General features: G+C 43.0%; 1 protein-coding gene across 1 annotated transcript in view; it reads right to left on the bottom strand.

Annotated features, from left to right (window-relative positions):
• The window catches only part of ZCCHC24 (zinc finger CCHC-type containing 24), a gene marked incomplete at both ends in the record, with an annotated part of 100,858 nt that extends 82,382 nt beyond the window's left edge, over window positions 1-18,476 (bottom strand). The window contains 2 exons of the mRNA XM_079536053.1: window positions 922-1,122; window positions 18,237-18,476. Of these exons, the coding sequence (XP_079392179.1) occupies window positions 922-1,122; window positions 18,237-18,476 (441 nt within the window). The remainder of the gene's footprint in view (window positions 1-921; window positions 1,123-18,236) is intronic.
• Between the last annotated feature and the right edge of the window lie 605 nt (window positions 18,477-19,081).

The raw sequence follows: 19,081 nt of genomic DNA, 5'->3' as shown, positions 1-19,081 counted from the left end.
GCTTATGTGCGTTTGATATCTCCAACTGCCACAAGCTGTAGTTAATTCTATGCAGATTAATTCTGCTGAAAGTCACACATTAAGGGGGTAGGAGGTTAAAACCATAGTAAAGCAGATGACAGTAATGTCCTCATCTGTATTTCTAGAATATTGGCAGCACTTGAATTTCCTTGGGACACTACATAGATACAGTTGGAGTTGTGGAAGTTTAAGCCAGAAACACAAGTACATCCAGCTGAAACTTGAGAGCATGGAGAAGCCTTGCACATTGTGGCTTGAATCCTCAGGAAACAAAAAAAACCTGCAGATCAGTAAGAGCTTTTAGTGCACACAGGTTTATATCTCTTTTCTATGGAAATAAGTATTGCCAGCTTTGCCACTACAAAAAAAGTTCTTGGAATCTAAGACCGTCACATCTTGCCAAGTATAGCAAACCACTTTTACGAGACAAGAGACGTTTTGCACCAGGTTCACTTGGAGCTTGCGTTACTGCAGCACCAATTCAAAGTTCCCTTCCAGTGTAACAATTTCTTCTCCTTTAGCATATGTAACTTGTTATATTTTTTTATTAAGTGCCATTGCCAAAATGGCTATATGGTGTGCTGTGTGAAAATTTAATTTACACAGTCTCTGTGATGGAAAATAACGTAGTAGCTATTTTTAAGTTTCCAAATTCTACTTTTTCATGTGCCTGTATGAGTATCCTTTATAATGCTTAATAGACAAATTAAATAAGTTTTTTTTTCCATCGGCATTGTGATAAAGAAAAGATTAAAAGAACACATGGCTAGCTGGGCACTTTGTCAAGACATTTGTTCAGTGTTACTCTAAAGAACTGTTTCAGCCAAATTTTGTGTCAGTAAATGAAGGAATGTTCAAAGTTAAAACAAAAATTTCTCCAGAATACTGTATATTCCTTACCTGTGGGCAGTCTTTGATGTAGTGTCCCTTGTTAAAGCAGAGGTGGCACAGGTAGTTGGGAGGTGGCCTCTTGCTGGGTTTTCTGGCTTCTGAAGAAAGGGATAGGTCAGAAAAATGCTCAGTAAGGGAGCTTAACCCATCCACTATGTTGTTAAGAGAGCCATAAGGAGATGCACTCTTATACAGACTGCTGCTCAGAGCCTGCAAAAGAAAAGAAAATTTTACATGAAATGCAACACTGTTCCTAGACTGATCTGGGCAGGGGAAGGATAAAATTAACATTAAAAAAATGTGGGATTTTTTCATTAGGAATGTGGATTCTGTGCATTTGAGGGGAGCAATACAGTGGTCATCAGTAAAGAGGTTTCTTGAGGGCAGCGTGATAGAGATGATCATTCTACTGCTGGGAGCATACTGAACCACGGTTCTTTCATCCACAGCCTTGCCTCTAAGCAGTGATTGCTTTCTTGTGTTTGATTGTGCCACAGTCATGTTCTAGTTAGAATATGTTGGCAAAAAGAGAAAGAACAAAGCAGAGAATGGACCATTTCTGTGAACAGAACTATTTATAAGAACAATACTGAAGTTGGAGAAAGGAAAAAACCATGAGAAAAATGCAAAGTAATTTTTAATTTCCAGTCAAGTTAACGTGACAGTCAACACAGAGTCCTGCTTTCAACCAATAGCAAGGAACATTCAGACCTACATCTGTCTTGGATTTTCTAAGGATTATTTAAACACTTCTTAATGAATGGTAAAGACCTAGTTTTTGTACTTCAATATGACCTTCGCTCCCTCTATCTGTGGATGACAATCGTTTCCACTCTGAATTGGAAAGGGTCTTTCTCAGGTCTGATAGACCTCACACCAGTGCCATAACCATGTAGTTCTACTGGCATCAGAGTTCTTGCTACTTTATGGGAAAGTAAGGTAAGAAGACATCCAACCTGTGCCTCTACAGAGGCCTTGTTTTTCATTACTATTAAATCAAAATATTTCAATGGACTCTTTACATGTGTTATATAGATATATTGAAGACATACAGAAATTACTTGTGATAACTTGCAAATAAATTTGAAATGGGATTATATTTATCTCAGAGGTCTCAAAAATTTGGGATATCTGTACACTGAGTGTGCTTTCTTTGTAACAGTCACTTACTGAAAGAATCTTTCAGAAGCCCTAGGCACCACTCACTGGTCAGACATGGCTTATTGAGTCTCACCAGCCCCCTTACAAAGGCAAAGCTGGTGCATAGGAGTAAGATCAACCCAAGGGGCCACAGAGTGAGAGTCCAAAGCCCCAGACTTTGCCCTGGACTTCCCACTGACCTTCTCTCTGCCCCAGGGGAAGTAATTACAACTTTCCCTCCCTTTTAGTCTGGGACATGCATAGCAGGTTTTCTGTTTACAAAACTGTGAGTGATCTCATGGAGGACTTAAACTAGCAGAGTGCTGATGTAGTTCTATGCTATCTGTTCTAGTTCTATCTGCCTAGAGGAGAGTCAGCCACTTTGTTTCGGGGGTTAAACCTGTATATTTCAAAAGGAAAAGCTATTGGAAGAACTAATGAAAAGGTTTTAGCTGCTTTAGCCATCAAGTAAGCAAAGATACCTCCAAATACCTCCAACAGTCACTGGAATTTTTTTTCTGAGATTTATTGGACACTGGTGGAATGGGAAATTCTTGGCATCAAACTGCTAAAAGGAAGAGGAAGTACTATGGATGCCAAAATACTATTAATTAGGGTCTTCAAAAAGTTCTTGTCTCCCTAGGAGCCACTTTCTATAACATACGCTTGGAAAATACAAAATCTCTATTTTTAAGAGTCTCTCTTGCCAAGAGATTCTTAAGCTACTTCACATGCATTAAACCAATTAGTACCTTTGCAAACCCCTATTACCTGATTTTTACAGAAATGTGTGTATACCCACAGAATATGTAAAATTCCAAATTCTTTACCTTTAACAGAAATGTGTAACAGAATGTACAAATTCTGACCCTAAGTAGGCTGCTGGTTCTGACCCCAGGGCTAACCCAGTGCCAAAACATGCCTACCTGCTGCCTAAATTGGGTTTTGAATGGGACATATGACTCACAGAGGTGACTACTTTCCTTTCTACATATCTTTCCCAATGAGCTATTACAACCACTGTAAGGGAGATATTCAGCACTGTGAAAAATGTGTTAGTTAATTCTATCCAACACCAGTGCTTCTTGGTATTTTTCAGGTCAATGGGGGAACGGACAGGTTGTAAAGACCATAGTTCTGTCTCCTCTATCAGGAAATCTTCTTTGCAAATCATGGTATCCACAAGCCTTGTGAAAGGCCAGGACTCCCTCAGACCAATGGCTTTACTAATACAAAATTATAATCTTAGCAGACAGCCGTGGCTTTATGGCCTATGTGTGACAGCAGGCTGAGAAAGTGACCATATGGCTCTGCTGGCAGGGCACTGGTGTAATATTTGCTAAAGGTGGACATGCCAAAATTTCACCATGAAACACTCTTCTGTAGTCACCATGAAGCCCAGCGTTAAGACAAGGAAAAGCCACAAATATAACAACCAGCAGGCTACAACAGAAGAGAAGACGGATACTGTCAACATCACTGAGGCTTCAAAGAATAACTTTTCTTGTTAAGGAAAATTCCTAAAAGATCCCAGAATTCTCTGTCTCTTCTAGTACAGAATCAGGCAAATTAACTCAACAGTTCCTGCCAATCTGACCTGGAAAATGGTCTGACATCAGTTTAACTCTGAGTCAATATGAAAAACACATCAATTTAGCACTTGAAAGATACGATAAAGAGCATCAGTGCAAACAGTGCTACGTTTCCCTCACTGTGGAAATCTCCAGTTCTTCAAGAGAAAAAGCCATGCCAAAAAGCCCAGTTATATAATAAGGGTGGTGGTGAGAAAATTCATCCTGGGCCCTGGAATGAAATAGCAAAAGCCCAGGAACATATAATAAGGATGATGGAATCAAATGGTCCTGTAGTCAGTTTTATCTTTGCCTTTGACAGTGAATGTTGCAAAGGTACATAAACCAGCATTTTTTTTTTTTTGTCTGGGACATTTAATGTAGCAAATTAGCAATTCAATCCTTGCTGAGTTTTTGCTCTGTTGCAAAATAGCATTTCAAGAAAGATTTTGAACAAAAGCTTTGAGTTAGTTTCACACTCAAAATGTCCAGGGGAAGATCAGGGTGACAAGCAGAACGTCAATGGTCTTATAAAGATGACAATATAAAGAGAAACAGAGAGGAAGAGGGAATTGCATTCTGACTCATTTTGACCTCGAGCATACTGGTACACATCTGCAAGGTGCCAGGGAGACTGCTCCTCAGTTGGGTTCCACCAAGAGCAGTGATTACTTTGTGTTCACAGTATGCCCTAGCAAAGTCAACCTGCCTTAAGCTGGAAGACTCCCAGACTCGAAGGAGCAGTCCTTGAGAGTAGCCCTGCAGAGAAGGGCCTGGTGGTCCTAATGGATGAAAAACTTAACGTGAGCCAGCATGTGCCCTTGCAGCTCAGAAAGCAAATGGTATCCTGCACTCTATCAGAAGACAGGTGGCAGCAGGGACAGGGAGGTGATTATCCTCCTCTACTCTGCTCTTGCGAGGCCCCATCCGGAATACTGTGTCCAGGTCTGGAGCTCCCATTACGAGACAGACAGAGAGCTGTTGGAGCAGGTCCAGAGGAGAGCCACAAAGATGACCAGGGGACTGGAGCATCTTCCCTGCGAAGACAGGCTGAGCGAACTGGGCTTGTTCAGCCTGGAGAAAAGAAGGCTGCGGGGTGACCTCATTGCAGCCTTTCAGTACCTAAAGGGAGCCTACAAACAGGAGGGGAGTCAACTCCCTGAAAAGGTAGATAACAGCAGGGCAAGGGGAAATGGTTTTAAGTTAAGGGAGAGAAAATTTACGTTGAAAGTTCTTTACAGAGAGAGTGGTGAGGTACTGGAACAGTCTGCCCAGAGAAGTTGTGGATGCCCCATCCCTAGAGGCGTTCAAGGCCAGGTTGGATGAGGCCCTGGGCAACCTGGTTTAGTATTAAATGGGGAGCTTGGTGGCCCTGCATGTGGCAGGGAGGCTAGAGTCATGATCCTTGAGGTCCCTTCCAACCCTGGCCATTCTGTGATTCTGTGAAGAACTCAAACCACAAATAATAATTCCCACTGGGAGTCTCATTTTGAGCTACAATAGGGTTTGAGCTTGACAGTGAAAGGGTTAGTGCTCTTAAAGATCCCAAAGACCACACTGCATGTCCTAATTACAAGGCTCATCAGGTCAGCTGCAATGAATTCAGAATTTCCTTATCTTGATATGCTGGGAGGGCAGAGAAATTATGTAAAACTTGCTTAGTGGGAAGTTCTGGCTGATAATGTAAGTTTGATTGGTTTTGTTGTTTGTTTGTTTGTTCTTTTTCTTACTGTGACTCTTGTTGACTTAGCTGAATGGGAACCAAACTGAAAATCTGGTGGTCTGTTTTTGAAAGATAACCTTTCTGCTTGGTAGGTCTTCAAGTTCTGTTGGTGGTGCTGTGAAGTAAGGCTTCCTTTGTTATTTCTTTGCTAAGTGTTTCCAGTTGAAGAATATGCAATCAGTAAGGTTGTGGTGTGGTCCTGACTGATAGAGGCAGCTATTGTCTTGTATGGTTTCTTTGCTCTTATTGCCGGTTGGGTAACATATGTGAGTTCTGCTATCCAGCTCAGGTCTAAGAAATTCCTGATTCTGTGAAGGATCTGGCAAATGCTCTTGATTCCCTCACCTAGTCCCTTCCTTTCAGAGACAGCTTTGGGGATTAATGTGCCAAGGGGCAAGTAATGAGACACTGGAACAGAATTTCTCTCTTCAACTTCTTTTTTAGTGATGTCATGTTAGAAGTAAAATTGTACTCTTTGGAATGTAATGTTGCGTGGCACACTGTAACAAATGGATGATAAGCTTTCTTTTCTTTTCTTTTCCAAGTTCTCCCTGGTACTATCTATTGCTTTACTTGTAAAAGTATTTTTTAACTGAGGTTGGAGAACATAGAAACTATACTAACATCTCAATTAGGATAATATTTAATTTTGCCCAGAGGCAATCTGGACAAAATTAGAGGGATTACCTATTTTTCAAAACCCTAACTTACAGTTAATATTAATAAGTGATAACAACCTGTTTATGTGGGAACAGCACCTTCTTATTAGGATTTACAGAAGTTGAGAGGCAAAGGTTTTAGACGTGGAACTGAGTATGTAGAGGCATTTTGCGAAACTGAGTTTCTGCCTGGAGTTCAGTCTGTGGCGGCTGGGCCCTGAAAGCAGTGGCCGAGCATATCTAGTCATTAGTTACCTGCAGTCGAAATGACCTGTGCTGGTGGAAGTGTTCAAAAGGTTGTATTTGGCAGCACATTTGTTTGGTGCTCTTGGAGATATTTGGATTTGTTTTTGTTTCAGAATTACGCTTCAAAGGTATGATTTGTGATAGTGGTTCTCTCCACATTTTTATTAATTGCATATAATGATGGGAGAGCAGTTCTTCCACAGCATGAAATGGTCTGTAATTGAAAAGCAATGATCAGGAATTTTTGATGGCTTATTTTTCTTTGGTATTTTACCAGCATACTAAAAAAAATTGAAAATAAATCAGCCTTAACTTCCAGAGTTAGGTTTAAGTCAGTAAGTCCCGTGGCTGCTTGACATTGGTTGGAAAAAGGAGTTTTGTTGCCCTATCATCAGTGTGAAAAAGCAAGGATTTTCATATACTGTAAACTATAAACATTCTCTAGTCTGTGAAGTGTCTGTGATGGTAACCAGATGAGCTATGCTAATTATTAGCCCTGCACTGAAATGTCAAAAGGTGCTGAAGTTGTTTATCAGCTTGGATTTTCATGAAGATAAGAACTGAGTGCATCCCTGTGTTGTGTCATGCATGAAACAGTAGGACAGACAAGTCATTACCCTCACTAGGTTGCTATTTTTATGTGAAAGGAGGAAGATTGAAACTATCAAAACAGTAATTCAGTGGCCTGTATGTGCCAATAAACACAACTTCATCTGCCCTTCATCTGTTTTCCCTGATAGCCATGGAAGGCTTGTTCCTGATGTGAGACTTATCTGTGAAGGTAGGACAGAGGAACCTGAAAACAGGCACATCTGGAGAACAGCACCTAAAATATGTGACCTTTTTGTGCTCCAGTTCTTTGATTTTTATTTTTGTACTACTGCAGAAAGCATTGAACACAAAATCCACGCTTATGGCCAATCCAAAAGCCTTCTGAAAACAGGATTAAATGACAAAGCTGTAGTAAACTTAGCTGTACCAGAATTAGCCAGAGAAATTAATTAAGAAAATTAATTACCAAGGCTGAACTGGAAAACCTCAGAAACTGCTTCTGAATGGCTTATACCTGCTGTAGTTCTACCAATTGTAGACGCTTTTACAGAGAATAGCTTATGTGGTGCCCTTCACCTTTTATGTGGTGAAATTTTATCATTGGGCAAGAGCAAGAAAAGCTCATCTCTCATTGAAGAAAACATTTGTCTGGAGGAAGGGAAAAGACCACAGCTTCTGTGGTCTTTAGGCTGACTTTAAGAAAATGTGAATTACTCAGGTTCCTCACTTAACATAGGTAAACATGGATTAGCCAAGGCTATCTTAATTCATCCTTCTTCCATAGGGGGATTTAGATAAACACTTTCTTGTATTAAACTGCTAACACTAATGCCTGCTTGTAAATATTCTCAAATAGAGAGCACTAGGATTCTCTTTTCACAGAAATGTTATCTTAGAGAGATAGGTGTGAATGTGGCATGACTTGATAGTAGTGAAGCAAGGTGGTAGGACAACAAATCTTCAATCTAGTGCCTTGATCTACCTAATCTAGTTCTTCTAGAGCTGTTGGCTTGGTTGGCTGTGGCTTCTCAGATTGTAACTGATACCACCTCTGAAATTGCATAACAGCATATGGGTGCAACATGCTTCTCTGAATGGCTTATATACCTTTGTTTCATGGAGTGATTGCAGAACAGCATGTGGCACCATCTCCCCTTATTTAAAATCTGCCAACCTCTAGAGCCTTGAGCTAAGGCTTACAAAGTCTGCCCGTTCAAGACATCCACAGATCCATAGCTCTTAAAAAGTGCAGCTCCCTGTCTGTTGGGGGGGCATGGAGGTAATAAAACTGACAGTTACTCTGCTCAATCACTGACTTCAGGTAGGGCTCTTGGCTCTCTGTTAGGAGTGTGATCCCTCCTGTTTCAGCTCAGGCAAAGGCTTGGTATAGATATCAGTAGGAGCACTTGTATGGGGACCTCACAAATATACTTTAATGGAAAGATGGGAAAGGAGAGGCTTGATTTCTTCTGGACAGAGGTGCCCAGACTTGGAGGAATGCTCTAAATCTCGTACCAAGCTCTGCAGGAATCCTTTTCATCAGCTGAAGGTGAAACAACTGCCCGCTTATGTTAAGGAGAAGCTCTAACACACAAGCAGTATATTAGGGACAAGGGAGACCATTCACACTGCAAATTGCTTTAACACATTTCCCCAGGAGCTCTCACTTCCCAGTCTGTCCCTGGGATGCCTGCAGCTGGGTCCCCAGGTTGCAGAGCACTAAATTCTGACCTCCCCAGAACCAGTGGCTCTGGGGGCAGGGAACACCCCACCAGGCACCCTGATCCCAGCCCCTTATCACGTTGTTGAAAAACAAGCACGTTTTGGGGGTGTTAGCATGGAGTCCTTGGGCTTTGTGGACGTTATAAAGCGTAAAGTGAGGGGAGAAGCGGATGGACGGATTTTGACCCCTGCACTTTAATACCCATAGCCACATTCTGTTAACATCTCTGTTTCCTGCAGGAAATCTTGTCTCAATCTGACCTACAGTTTGAAAAACAAGAGTCAGGTTTCCTTTCATTTGATGGGTCTTTTGACACTCCAAACATAAGAAAAATAACACCCGGAAATAGATATGTGCCTGTTTAAGGCACACTTAGGAAAGCGTTTACCTCCTGCAAAGCTCTTACGTGATGAAAGGTTTTGTGAAGAAATGTTCAATTTGGGTTACATAGAACTTTAAGCCTGAGACTCTTTTGTTTATATCATTTACATTCAGTAATGCCTTCTTGGCACAGAAACCTCTGCAATAGCTGCCAAAGTTAAAAAGAGGCAAAGCTAAGGTCTCTGTCAGAGGTAGAAACAATACATCATCTGCCCAGAATGGGCCCCTCACAATGTGCTTGGGGCCTCAGTTCCTGCATTCATGAGGAGACAGAAACTTTTATTAAATTGAGTATAGTGAAGTAAATAAATCGCTTCCATCTATCAAATGACAGGCTGGAATTTCATCTCATGACTCCAGCTTTTGGATAGTTTTATCTTCATCTACAGCAACACTGAATCAGTCGTGATACAACACAACTTCAAGTGCGACCTGAGCAAGTCCACTTAAAACTCCACAGTGTACTTCAGATAAATTATAACAATTGAGTAACCTGGTTTCAAAGTGGACTGAAGGACTTTTTTTTCCAGGTTGGGTCTATCAGTGGAATGAATGTATTGTTCTATTTAATTCAGTTGCAATGCATGTTGGAGAAAGATGGCTGTAAGAACACCTCCGTATTTCAAGGACCACTGATGCTCAAACACTGTTCTCCTCCAAATCCTTACAAATCCCCTTTTTTCAAGATACAACTCTTGTACAGTAGGTTATTTGCTCCCCATTCAACCGCAGGTATTCTCAGCCCTTATGAATACACGCATGTAGGTGTCTGGCAGGCTGGCTTAGTGCAAAGAAATGCAGGCTCTTCCTCCCAAACTTTTCCTACTCCCCTACTACTACCTCAAACAAGTTTAGAAATCTGGGGCTCCAAGGTTGGCAAGAGAAGCCTATGGGAGCAAGATGATCCCTCAAAAATGTTTGCTTGGCTGGCAGTTAGCTGGATGAGCTGTAAATATAGATGGCCAGATTCCAGAGATCCTTCTAGAGCATTGCACTTGTGTTCATTCAAAAGAGACACCGAATCCTGCCCTGTGTTAGGAGTAGGTGTGGGTGGTCTTATATAACAGGAACATAAACATCTGCTTTGGATATGAGAGCAAGAGCCATGGACCACATAGAATTTCTGTGGACCATGTGGGTATTTGCTTATCATCAAACTAAATCTTGAGAGACAGAAAGTATATTTGTTAAGATGCAGGTTTGGGAATACCATGCAGCAGTTCTCAGTGGATACGAAAGTATCAAGAAAGAGGCCTAGAGGATGTTCCTTAAGCACCTCCCACTTCAAGAGCTGGACTTGCATGCTCACAACAAAACCCATGACAGAAAGTAATGGGCTAGGTTTGTGATATGTTGGAGCTTGGTAACTTAAAATCCACCAAAACTCAAACAACTGTACTGGCCAGGCCAGTCAGCAAAGGGCACAGATAAAAGCCAGTCCTCTTAACTTTTCTGAAGGGAATCTTTGTAATTTTAGGTTCTGGTTTTTGTAGATCACAGATTGTTTGCAACATTTCCTGCAGGTCATTTTTTATTTCCAGGAAAAAAACTGATGCGTGTTGTGACACTTATGAAATACTGTCTGTCTGAGTTATGTCAGAATTGTTGAGAGACTTGAATAGCTTTGTAAAACTTAATCAGTTCCTTTGCTCCATTATAACTTCTCTGGAACCCAGACAGAAACCAAAGTAAACCACAATGAAGCGAAGACTGAGATTCTTTCCATTAAATTTAATCATTTCATCGTGGCTTTCTAAAAGAGGAAAAAGGGCAGCGCAAGAGAGCCACAAAATGGGCACTGGGCAGCTGGCAAATTCCCTGGGAAAAGGAAACTGAGGAGAGGTGCAAGCACCAGCAATTACATTTCACCAAACCACTTGGAACCTTTCAGATGATACCTGTTATTGCTTTTTAGGAGCGTTTATAGCTATATATATATGTAGTTTTGTTTAAGGAAAAAGAAAAATCTGCTTTGTTTTCTATGTAAATACATCTTATCAATTATGAATGATCAGCTTTGCAATATCTGTGCCTGGAGTTTTGTGCATCTGTATTGAGTAAGAACTTAAGTGGCCCACTTAGACTTGGAATTAGAAAACTTCTCTTTGCCTCTGTCCTCCCCAGTGGCTGTCAATTATATGAACTCTTCTGAATTTTTTAACTTGAAAACCAACACCATTACTAAAGGTTATGTGCTATCCTGCAATTCCATAAAATCCCATAAGCAAAATATTGGAAGTCATGTTACCTTGGCTTTTGACTAAAATCATAGTTTTGTACACTCTTTCTATTCATTCAATAAATTTCTTAAGTAAACTCATTGGTTCAAGTCAGATTTGACTGTCTGATGGTTTGTATGTTTCACAGAGGAGGGTTTTCCTTTTCCGAGTAACCGAGTCTATGTCTACAGAGTAAAAGAGGAAGGGATGAGAAACATTACCCTAAAGGGTTAGTCACCCCTTTGTTTCGGTGCTTTGGCATAGAAGACACTGTAAAATAACTGAAAACTTCACTGACAAAATAGAATTTTAGTAAGATTTTTGCATGCTTTTGCCTCTGACTTTTTTGGTGGGTTTCTTGTTTGTTTGTTTGCTTGTTTTTTCCCTCTGTGTACTTCCTGGCAAGTTTTTCAAGACATGGGTGTATTTCTGAGACAAAAAGTGAGTGCCTATGCTGTTTTCAGTTAAGAGTTTGCACATATACGACGTCCCAGGGGATTTCTAGGGTTTGGCTATGATTTTCTACTAACTGGGAAGAATTGCCTTATTTTCAATATCTAGCTTCAAAAAAAAAAAATTGTTAGTAAACAAGGAGGCCCATATCTCTTCTTTGCTTGACCTGATATATGTTTAGCAAATAAAATTTTAGCTCTTACTAGCTTTTCAAACCTTTGAGTTTGAAAACATTGAAAACCTGAAACCTTGAGTTCAGCCTTTGATATAGTGCTGTGTGGCTAAGTAGTTCTGGTTTCAAGAAGTTAAAGCCCAACTGTAAGTCACATCTGAACTAATTAACACTTAAAGGCAGAGCAGATGTGCTACAGAGCTTTAGCTGCATTGATTTCAGGTGTGGGGATGGTAAGGGGGTAATAAAAGAGGCTCTGGCTGCTGGACTGATTATAGCACATCACTAGCAGGTTGCTTCTGTGAGGTTTCTGCTGTCCTTCCATTGTTTTTTCCTCAGGTTTCCTTACCTGAGCAACTCTGCTTCAATTATTCGCAGTTTAATATAAAGAAAAACAACAAAAATTCTAAATCTTGTAAAAAGTTAAAAGCCACAACTAGAGTGTACAAATGGAAGAGGTTGATAGATAAAATTGCTTGGCTTTCTCATAATCTCTTAGACAGAATGTAGATTTTAATTTCAGATTCCATTCATATAAAACCTTCATGGATCTTGATAATATATTTTGTGCTGGTTTTAGTTCTCCTTCCTGTCCTGAGTAAAAGAGTGTTTTCCAAAGATAGCAGCAGCAAAGCAGGAGGCTGTGGCTGTAGTAGGAATGGCGGGGTGGGGGTGGGGGGGCAGGGAACACGTGATTCTGGACTTCAAATCCCTCTTGGTACTCACCTGAACTTCGAATTTTACAGCATATACCAAACTGGAGTTGAAAATACAGTAGATGTATTCTGGGCTCAAAGCCTCAGATCTAACAGCTGAGGGTGTGAAATCTGCACTTTCTGTGCTGAGGCAGTGCTTTCTAAATGGTTTCGGAGCCAGCTGCAGAGGAGGACAGAGGCTGATGTACTAAAGACTCCAAAAGTCTGCTGGCTCAGAAGTCCAGATCTTGCTGCAATCCCTTGCAAGAATTCATGCAAAGAAGAAATGCCTAAAACAGTGTAAGTTGTGGGGCATGTATATAGAAGTATTAAAAAGTTTTAAAAGCTTGAATCATATGCGTACACTGACAGCAAAAGTTTGCAGGGAGCTTCTCAACTTTAAATGTTACTGGTTTGGATTTTTGCTTTAACCTAAAATTATTCTCACTAGCAAGAGCAGCCAGGTATCTTAGGAGTGATGGATTGAAAAACAACAATTATTTTGGCTTGATTGCTTCAGTTATCTGAGAGCATTATGCTGGTTTTTCTTACTTCTTTGCAGTTAGATGTATGACTAGGAAGGAGAAGGAAAAGATTATTGGTTTTGTCTTCGTTTTATTTTCTTTCTTTTTAAATACCTCTTGCAAAACCACAGAAAAGCCTTTCTACCTGAGGAGAAGACAGCAGGGACAACACATCTGAACTGCCAATTAACTTCTTGAAAGTCTGAACAGAGCTGACTGTGACTTTGTGTAGTTGTAGGATATCTGTGAGGTTCAGCCAGCCTGAGTTAGAGAGCAGAAGTTCCCTCAACACAAGAATTGCTGAGCTATTTCATTCCCAATAAAATTGGTAGAAGGATAAAGCCACTGAGGTGTTAGCACTTGCACAGAATGATAAAACCACAGAGTATCCTGAGTTGGAATGGATCCATAAATATCAGGTCCAACTCCTATGGTTCCACTGGAGGTGATAAAAAATACTGAGAAAAATAAAGATAAGGAGACCAATGAAATCATAATCACTAGTATTACAGGATTTTTTTCAAGAGGACTTTACAACAGGCAGTTCTGGTGGGGTGTTTAATTATTCTGTAATACAGTCTACTTTTTTCTCTTTCAAATATGTGAAACTCACTGTACTTGAATTGCTTATGTCAGGCTGCTGACTTTTTTAGGACAATGCATTGAAGATTCTAGATCTTATTTGCAGACTTAGCTTCCTGTATGTATGCTTTAAGTATTTAAATAATTCTTTCTCTGTTTACATTTAAAAATAAAGAGCCAAATATCCAAGTTTGCGTAATAGTATCATCTGTGACTCCAGATGAGAGGGCTGGTTGAGGCCAGCAGTCATCCTGCCTTATTGCCTTTCTCCAGGTAAGAGAACCTTGCTGCAGGAACGGTCCTGTGCAGTGTATTTGATGCTTTGTGGTACTGCCCACTGTCTGACTGTGCTGAGGTCTAATCCTACTTTCACTGGAAGAATAATAAATACAGGAACCAAACTGCTTTTAAGGAATTTATTTTTAACATGCCTTCATGATCTGTACTGCTCCACACTTAAGAAGGCTTAAATAAGAGGAGATAGCTGTTGTTGTTTAGTCTGCAGCAGAGAAACAAGAGATCCTGGCTGAGCACGCTAAGGGCTGTGTGTGACCACAGATATGCTCTGTGGTATGGTGACCAAGGATAGACCAGAAAACAGGAGCAATCACAAGTGTTGCAGAGCTTTCAGTGATTTCTGCTAATCCTTATCTCTGCTGTATTTGCCCTAGGATCTCTGTGGCTACAGGCAGCTTCTCACAAGGTGTTTTGTCTCTAGTTTTTTATTCGTAACTGCTCTCAGAGATCTGACAGTTCATTTAATGGGACAGAGGTCTGATATTGTATGGTGATCTCCCATCCTCTCAGTAGCGGACTGAGACTACAAAGAACTTTTTTTAAATCTTACTGTTACCCTTCAAATTAACCTACCTAGGCTAAAGAACAAATTTTACTTTGTGAAGTATCAAAGCAGTGTGGTGTGCCCAGAGGTCTATGGAAAACAATAAACAGGATGGTCTGATGGTCTGTTTTTGTTTTTGTTTTTTTCAGTAGAAATGCAGAAATGCCAGCTTCTTTCCATAAATGTTGCTGTTCTTGCAAGTGTTTTTTTTTGTTTTGTTTTTTTTCGGGTTTTTTTTTTTTTTTTTCTGTTGGGGGGGGGAGTGAAAGGGAGGGGGTAGAGTGGTCTTTAATGTGTGTGTGTGACAATGACATATATAACCTTTCTCTTTTCTTCTCTGGGAGGCTGCCTGATAAGCAGCACTGATCCCAGTGCTTCTGTTCCACTCAGGTTTGAGTGTTTTTTGCCATACTAAACATTCGTTTTTTTTTGTTTTTTCCCCTTCCAAATTTTCCTTCCTTCCTTTGTGATCTGCACTTTAATGTAACCAAGTGAACTAGCTCATGTTTTCTCATTCCCAATTAGTTCCCCTCTTGACAGTAAGGAATGGGTCTGGAAGTCCCTGAGTCAAAAGCATGAACTACTTCTCAAAAACAGTGATTATTTTCTAATTCAAAACATGCAGTTATTTTTGCTCAAGTACAAAATGCTTAAGGTCTGGAAAGCGGCTGCTGTAGAGGTTTCTGGAAGGAATTCCCCTCTTGGAAAGACATTCAAAATATTGTACGTGGGCAAAGAATTCATTAGGACTCATGCTCCTTCTCATGTAAATATTGGCCAGTGCTAGAATTAGCACTCTGTGTCAGAAGGAACACGTTTCATTATGCTATGGTAACTTTGAGTTACTTGTGGCTGGCTCCTCTCGATTGAAGTCAGCACTGATTTAGTAGGAAACCGACTGTGAGAGTAGGAAAATGCCATAGGACCCTATTGTACCATTATTTTGGGTTTCTCAATTATACCAGTCAGTGACACAAAGCCACAGTTACCTGGCTGTGTCTCAAATGCCTTAAGTCCCATGTACCCAGCCCCACCACAAAACCTCAGATACGTGGCTCTGACGGATGGTGTTAGAATGAGGGTGGAGTTCAGTTCAGTAACCAATTAAATGCATCTTAATGTTCTAACATGCTTTCTCTTCATATCTGGGACAACAAATGCTGCAGTAAAGTTTTATTTAAAGCAGGTCTGTTTTTCAAAATGGGTCTTACGTATGGAACAAAACATTCATTGTCACTTTACTGTTTAAACCTTTATTATTGCTTTTTTTCTGGGTACAATGGGCTTTTATGTACCAAACAGCTGTGTTCATCATGTTTATTTAGAAGGCATCCATTGTAGTGGAAAAAGTCTGGAGGACAAAAATCTTGGTGAAGTGCAAGACTATTCTGTGGGTGCTGGCTTATTTATTTATTTGTTTCTGTCCAGCTCTTTGGTCAGCATGCAGGTCACATACACAGGCACTGCCATGCAGACTTGCAAACCCAATATAACAGCAGCCTCTTACAAGTGCTGTTTCTCATCCTAAGCAATCTCTTCCAGAAATTTTCAATCGCAAGGCAGCATACAAGACGCCTAACTATTTTATATCCTATGATCCTACCATTTCTCAATCTGTTGCTATTTTGGCCACTCATTAGGTCACTTTCCAAATATTGTGTACAGCTATGTGTCAATCATTGTCACAGCCCAGCTCCTGGCTAAGCCAATCCAGGACAAAACTGGGAGGAAAAAAATGCCAGCCAAAGCAAGCACTGTGCAGAAAACAGTCAACGATTTAACTGTGGAAGGCTACGTGTCTTCCAAAGATAGCATAAGCCCACTTGATGCACAAGTAGCACACAGCACTGTTGCTCCCCAAAATAGTTCTACACACTCAAAATACTCAGTTTATGCCGACTGGCACCTGCAAATAAACAGATGTTAGAATTTCAAGAACTGAGAGATGACACTGTAGGAAACTCTTGTGTGGCTCCTGCCTAAAAGCAGCCTAACTTGGTTTCTGGAAAGAGCAAAACATCTAGCATATGGACAGAACTTTTCCTATTGAGTAAGATCATCCCTAACACTTTCTAAACCTGTCAATGGAAGCAGCTGTATAAGCAAGCAGCAGTAGCTGGTGGAGCTGAAAGCATTCCCACTTCCTTCAGAGCACGCTCGGTGGGTGCTGCTGTGCCCTAGGAGGTGGCCATGCCCCTTCCCTCGTCCCCAAGCATGAGCTGTGTTAACACACAGCTCAGGTCAAGCCTGGAACCAAAGACGTGACCTGTGCAAGATCCCTTCCCTCAGAGGGTAGTGAGTTGTGGCACAGTGTGGCCCAGGTGGCAGCTCCCTACAGCAGGGCCAATAGGTGGCACAGGTTTGGCTGCTGCCTGCAGGGTGACCTGGGTAAATCCTGAGGAGCCAGGGAGACAGTGCTCCAAAGGGGAGTGGTAAAGGGGTTGAGGGGAAAAATGGAGAGAGATGTGAACCAAGAGGAAAAATGGAGAAAGTGTGACAAAAGGATTAACTCCTATATGTGAAAAGTGCAAGTAGAAACAGGAGAATGAAGTCGGGAGAAACTTCAGGAAAAATTCTGGAAGCTGTTTTGGGGACTTTGTGCACGTTCCCTTCATCTGTTTTTGTGGGTGATTCTTTGTTTCGGGGTTGTTTTTTTCTGCCTTCTTTCTCCCCAGGAGAAGGAGCCAGAGTAAGCACAGCATACCCTGAGTGCACCAGCCCCAGGACTGGGCAGTGGACATATAGCTGAACCTGGCTCTTGTGACTATCTGGGGAGCGCAAAGCTCTTGGTTCACATGGAGTAGCAAAACCTATCTGGTAACAGGGGGCTGTGGTATGCTGCCTATTCCAGCAAAATCTATGCATTGGCAAAGGATGTGTGTTCCTACATCAAGTATTCTGTGTTATATGCTTGCTAAGGGTGCATCAGGCTGACTGGATTGTGAATTATATGTTCTCAAAAATAGTTTGTTTCAGTTGTCTCAATAGTTGTCTCAGACTGGATGTGTTTGCAAGATTCTTAAGCAAGAAATGATTTCTAATTAAGGATAAAAGAATGTGTATACAGCTTGAGCTCCTCACTCCTAACAGCTGTAATATGGTGACTGGTGGGGAATTTGAGTGGTTTTCATTGAACAACCCCATCATTGATGGATTAGAAATAGGTATTTTGACTGAGAACACTTCTGAAGCCTGTACTGGGAAGACTCAGAAACACCCCTCTCTGGGCAGCGCTCCGGAGGTTGGGCACAGCACTGCAAACCCTCACCCAGTGCAGCCACCACAGAACGCCCGAGGCAAGAGCCCTCCCCAAAGCACAGCTCTGCTGTTTGGAGGGTTTTAGCTGCCATGCACCAGTGGAGACCCCCATTGCAGAAGTGCTTGACCCCAACAACTTCCTGTGGCAAGGCGCTCCACAGCGGATTGTCTCTGCCTGCCCCAGAGTTATTTAATTTCCTTCCCTTGGGTCCCTATAGCCCAGTCTCGCCCGACAAAATGCACGCTCAACTTTTTTGCTTTTGTCACGTCCCTTCTTACACTTTCTTAGCCTATAAAGATAGATACAAAAGTGATTGACTATTGCCAGAGAGAAGAAAGTGATTTAAATATTTAAATTTAAATAGAGGGGGCACGTCTCACTGTTAGTAGGGACGAGGTGTTTTCCGTGCGCCCGTCCCTCCACCTCCTCCGCACTTCTGGCAGCGGGGCGGTCGGATCCCGGTAACCATTTACCACACTGTCAACACGGGTTAGCGGGACAGCGGCGTGGGGCAGCGTCCCCGCGGTCCCCCGTGGGGCGGAAGGCGGCCGAGGGCTCGGCATCATGGCGGTTGGGGCACTCACCTCGCTGCGCTGGAGCTGGAAGAAGCTGTTGAGATAGCTGGAGCTGAGCGAGGAGCCCAGCTCCGGGGGGCTCTTGGTGTAGCCGAGGTCGGGGTGCTGCGAGGAGGAGGGCTCGGGGCGGAAGGCATCGAAGGCGCTGGCCTGGTGCGTGTCTTGCAGCGAGAGATAGACCCAGTTGAGGAGCTGGGCGGGCTGGTACACGGACGCGGCGCTGGTGTCGATGGCTGACAACAAGCTCATCTTTCCCCCGAGCGGCGGCCGCCTCCGAGCTGCCGCTCCCGCTCCGGCCGCGTCCCCGTCCTCGCGCGGGCCGCCTCCTCCCGCCGCCCAGAGGACGGGCCGGGGGCTCGCCGCTCCCCGCTCGCTGCCCTACGGCCCGCGGAGCCCGCCCAGCCCCAGCGCTCCGCGCCGCACAGGCATCGCTGCCGCCGCCCGCGGGCCGCGCAGGAAACTTTCCGCGCTCTGCTCCGGGCCCCGCTATCTGTCTTTATTCCCACTCCCGCAGGCACGGCCGGGGAGGAGCCGCCGGCGCTCCCATACGCCTCCCGCCCGCCGCGGGGTGCGGGGCCGGGCGGGGCTCTGATCCGGCCGCCTCCGCGCCCGCCCCGGCCCGGTGTCCCCGCACGGGGCGCGCCGGCGGGCGGGCTCGCTCGGCCCGGGGCTTCCTTTTCCTCTTTCCTGCGATAGCTGCCTCGCACGCGGCCGGCCCGGGGCTGCTCGCTCGGGGCCGTTGCGGAGCGGGCGAGCCCCGCTCGGTGCTCCGGCGTCCCGCCCCCGCTCCTCGCTGGGATCCGCGGCGCGAGGTGCCCGCTCGTTCACCCCCTGCCAGAGGCGCAGTTTACAGA

The sequence above is a fragment of the Tetrao urogallus genome (genome assembly GCF_951394365.1).
Source record: "Tetrao urogallus genome assembly, chromosome: 5".
Classification (NCBI taxonomy): Eukaryota; Metazoa; Chordata; class Aves; order Galliformes; family Phasianidae; genus Tetrao; species Tetrao urogallus.
This window is presented reverse-complemented; position numbering and strand designations above follow the sequence as displayed.